At 36.2% G+C, this 4175-nt stretch overlaps 1 protein-coding gene across 1 annotated transcript in view; it reads left to right on the forward strand.

Moving 5' to 3' along the window:
• The window catches only part of mrpl15 (mitochondrial ribosomal protein L15), a 3461-nt gene extending 2016 nt beyond the window's left edge, over positions 1-1445 (forward strand). Inside the window, exons 4-5 of the mRNA XM_016508519.1 lie at positions 642-765; positions 975-1445. Coding sequence (XP_016364005.1) covers positions 642-765; positions 975-1324 — 474 coding nt within the window. The 3' untranslated portion in view covers positions 1325-1445. The remainder of the gene's footprint in view (positions 1-641; positions 766-974) is intronic.
• The last annotated feature ends 2730 nt before the right edge of the window (positions 1446-4175 follow it).

Below are 4175 nucleotides of genomic sequence, written 5' to 3' on the forward strand. Positions count from 1 at the left end.
ATTGTTTCTGTTGAATCAATAAATGTTATTTCAGAACTGAAATGTTACTGTTTCCATAAGGTGTAAATTATATCCAAATGAAGTTGCTGCTTCGAAAGCCCAGCAGATTATAAACTGAAATTATGATAATTATCAGGGGTGCCCAAACTTCTGCATAAAACTGTATATTTTTAAGGTGTCTTTAAGGCCCCTTCACACCAAGCACGATAACTATAAAGATAACGATAAAGATATAGTTCTAAAAGTCATTCTCAATATTAAAGAATAGCAGAGTCCACAACACAGCTATAACGGTAAAGGCACAGAGAAACGATATCGTTGGAATCACTTTTAAAACTATTTTTTCCAGTTGATGAACAATAAAAACATTGACACCCAATAAGAATCCATCCTGCTATAACGAGCTTGAGAGTTTAAATCGGCAGACGAGCGTGCACTTAGAATAAACAGACGCTATCGTCCGCTGGTGTGGACGCTAATATCATTGTCTTTATAGTTATCGTTCTTGGTGTGAACGGGGCTTTAACCTTATAAACTTGTGTAAATCTGTAGGAAATCTGACTGCGGAAAGTCTGCAGTAACAAAACAATTTATTCATAAAGTCATTTTCATTGAATGCAGTGTGTATGGCTCTGTTACAGGGAGCTGATATATTTAGTGCAAAAGTAAACCTGGAGGTCCAGGTTGCCTCAGAGAAAGCCATTGCTGCAGTTGAGCGAAATGGGGGTGTGATCACAACCAGCTACTATGATCCTCGTAGCCTCCGTAAGTATTATTTATGTATTGACATATGTGCACATAAAATCATGGACCATGACTTCAGTACAATAGCCAACCTAACATAAAGATACAGGGCTACTTGAAATAGTGTTTATTTTATACAAACCAATGACTCATGAGGATGTCTCAGTAATTATGTCGTAATAGATAATATCAGTTGCACTGGTAAGATTTGTGTGTGTGTGTTGTTTTAGAAATCCTCATCAAACCAGTGCCCTTTCTCATGTCTGGGGATCCCATACCCAAGCGCCTGCTCCCTGGTGAAGATCTTCTTCCATATTACACAGATGCCAGTAACCGTGGCTATCTCGCAGACCCAGATAAAGTTCAAGCTGCACGGCTAGGTCTGGCTAAAAAGTATGGCTACACCATACCTGACATCACAAGAGAAATTTTTTTTGAAATGCTGGTACAAAGAAAGGATCCTCGTCAGATCTTTTTTGGGTTGTCACCTGGATGGGTGGTGAATATGGCAGACAAGAAGATCCTCAAACCCACTGATGATAAAGTCTTGCAGTATTATGGAAATATGAAGTCTTTATAGTTCTTCACAATGTGAATGTCTATGGAAATACGTTTGTGTATGTATAGTGAAAGTTGAATAACTCACAATTCAATGCCTGTAATAAAAAGCTGATTCCACAATTAGTCCTTATTCATTTATTTTAACTTGAATATAAAAATGTAAGTACATAGTCTCAAAGATGAAGTGTGAAAAACAGCCATTGATAGTGGTAATGAGTGAACCATAATGACAAACCATAAGAGAGAATAAAAAATAAAAAAAAGCAAAAACTTTAACATCTGTATAGCGTTCTTAATTCTGCATGATTCATTCCTTGAAACATCCCTTTTTTCGGGATGCAGCTTCATAAAACATGCTCAGATTGTGGAAAAACACACATCATTATTTAGATTCTCCTGATTAAAAAGAGCTCAAACTCACTATAATCCATCATTTATATCTAAAGATATTCCTCATGAATTTATACCACACAACACTGCAGAGGCGACATGTAGCATATAAACAAAAATCAAAGGTAGCTGTCATGTGGTGTTTTCACTCGTAACTTCATGAAACATGCATATATCATGAAAAATTAGATCCAAACAGTTGAAACCCGACAGGTGCAAGTGGGGCACAGCAGAAAAAAACAATTGTAGTACCTTTCATGTGGCGCTTTTGTTCGTAACTTTATGAAACATGCATAGATCGTGGAAAATTGCATGCCATTATTTTCAGAAAATTATCCTGATTACAAAGAGCTCAAACTCACTATAATCTGTAATTTTGATCTAAAGATATGTTATAACTTTCACATGTTTTTTACGCTTGTCATTTCACAAAACATGCTCTGATCGTGTAAAATAGCACATCATCATTTACAGCAGATTCTCACAATTGAAATGAGCCCAAAATTCATATAGTTTTATAGACATGTATAACAGCAATTTTTTTTGTTCTGAAATCTTAGACTGCAAATATCCAACTGTCTAAATCAGTTGGAGAGCTTTATTGAACACTTGGCAAATAAAATGTAAGAGCCAGCATGTTTCTGTCTATTTTATCTTTTTTATAACATATATGCTACGTCATCAAACGTCGCTAAAGGCCATTTCATTTTCAATTTAAAGGATCCTTGAGCAGCCTTTGTTTCACCCCCTGCTTTTGGCACATTGAATGTAACCTTCGCCCACAATCCTTACACGTTTAAATTCAGGACAATAAACTGAAAGAAAATTAATCGGTACTGAGCTCATCTGAGTGTGAAGATGCAGCCTTCCGTTTGAGAAGCATTTATTCGTTTCTTGCTCACTAATAGTTATTAGAAACAGAGTTGGGTAACCAAATTCCCTTTCATATGGAGCTTATAATATGACAAAACTAATTGAATTTGTATTGTGTAAATTTTAATTATTGACAAGTGCCATTTAACAAAACTGAATATTATGAGGCATTTAACATAGTTCTGAATTAGATTTTTTTTAACTTGAATATTAAACATTTGAAATTTAACACAACTGAATGTTTTTATGGCAGAGTTTTATAGACATGTATTTTCAAACAGCAATTTTTTTTAGACAGCAAATATCCAGTTTTTAAAAATATAGTTTCAAGTTTTCAAGATGAAGAGGAAATTCGGAACATCAAATTCAATATTCTAAAATTCAATACCCAGAAATTCAGATCTTACAGAAAGTAGGTCAGAGGTAATCCACAGGGAAGAGTAGATGATCTCCGAAAAGTCAAACAAAGCCTTTTGGCCAATTAGTAGTTTTCTGGCGTGAGCGTGCGGTTCAAGATCTACCTGATCATGAATCGCCCAGAGCAAATTCAATATTCTAAAATTCAATACGCAGAAATTCAGATCGTATAGAAAGTAGGTCAGAGGTAATCCACAGGGAAGAGTAGATCTCCGAAAAGTCAAACGAAGCATTTTGGCCAGTTAGTAGTTTTCTGGCGTAAGCATGCGGTTTAAGATCTACCTGATCATGAATTGGCCAAAGGTAGCTTAAGTGGTTCTTAAACATTTATGATTTATATACTTGTATGTTAGGTTAGCATTCTCAGTATGTGAAACATTTGTCTAAGCGGTCTCTGGTGTTTGTTTTAAAATAGGCTATATTTGGTGTGAAAGTGATTAGCATGCCACCTGTCTACACAGGACGCGAGCGAAAGCAAAAAAGACAGTAGAGCCCATTGATTATAATCAGTGATATTTCCTACACTGGATGCGGCACGGCGCAACACTATACGGACGCGACTGCTTGAAGCGACAAAGTGCCCATTGCAAAGAGCTTGGACTACGTCAGGAATAACGGGGAATCCGTTTGCTGTTGGAAATTTCGCATTCAGTGTAGACAGTATTGATTATAATAGGTTCTGCTGTCTTTTGTCACGACGCGTCTTACTGCTCGCGTCCTGTCTAGACACAGTGTAAGTGTCATACACAAGTCTGTTATTAATGCAATTCTGCTTTATTCATTCCATGACCGGAATCCTGCTGATGTTTGTAAACTGTGTTTTGAGCTGAAGGCATCGTGAACAAACATTACAGTATAACCATTTATTTCCGCGTAATATAATGCACATTAAACAATATATATATATATATATACAGTATCTCACAGAAGTGAGTACACCCCTCACATTTTTGTAAATATTTTATTATATCTTTTCATGTGACAACACTGAAGAAATTACACTTTGCTACAATGTAAAGTACTGAGTGTACAGCTTGTATAACAGTGTAAATTTGCTGTCCCCTCAAAATAACTCAACACACAGCCATTAATGTCTAAACCGCTGGCCAAAAAAGTGAGTACACCCCTAAGTGAAAATGTCCAAATTGGGCCCAATTAGCCATTTTCTCTCCCCGGTGTCATGTGACTCA

The sequence above is a fragment of the Sinocyclocheilus rhinocerous genome, unplaced genomic scaffold, assembly GCF_001515625.1.
Source record: "Sinocyclocheilus rhinocerous isolate Xijiao unplaced genomic scaffold, SAMN03320098_v1.1 scaffold1075, whole genome shotgun sequence".
Classification (NCBI taxonomy): domain Eukaryota; kingdom Metazoa; phylum Chordata; class Actinopteri; order Cypriniformes; family Cyprinidae; genus Sinocyclocheilus; species Sinocyclocheilus rhinocerous.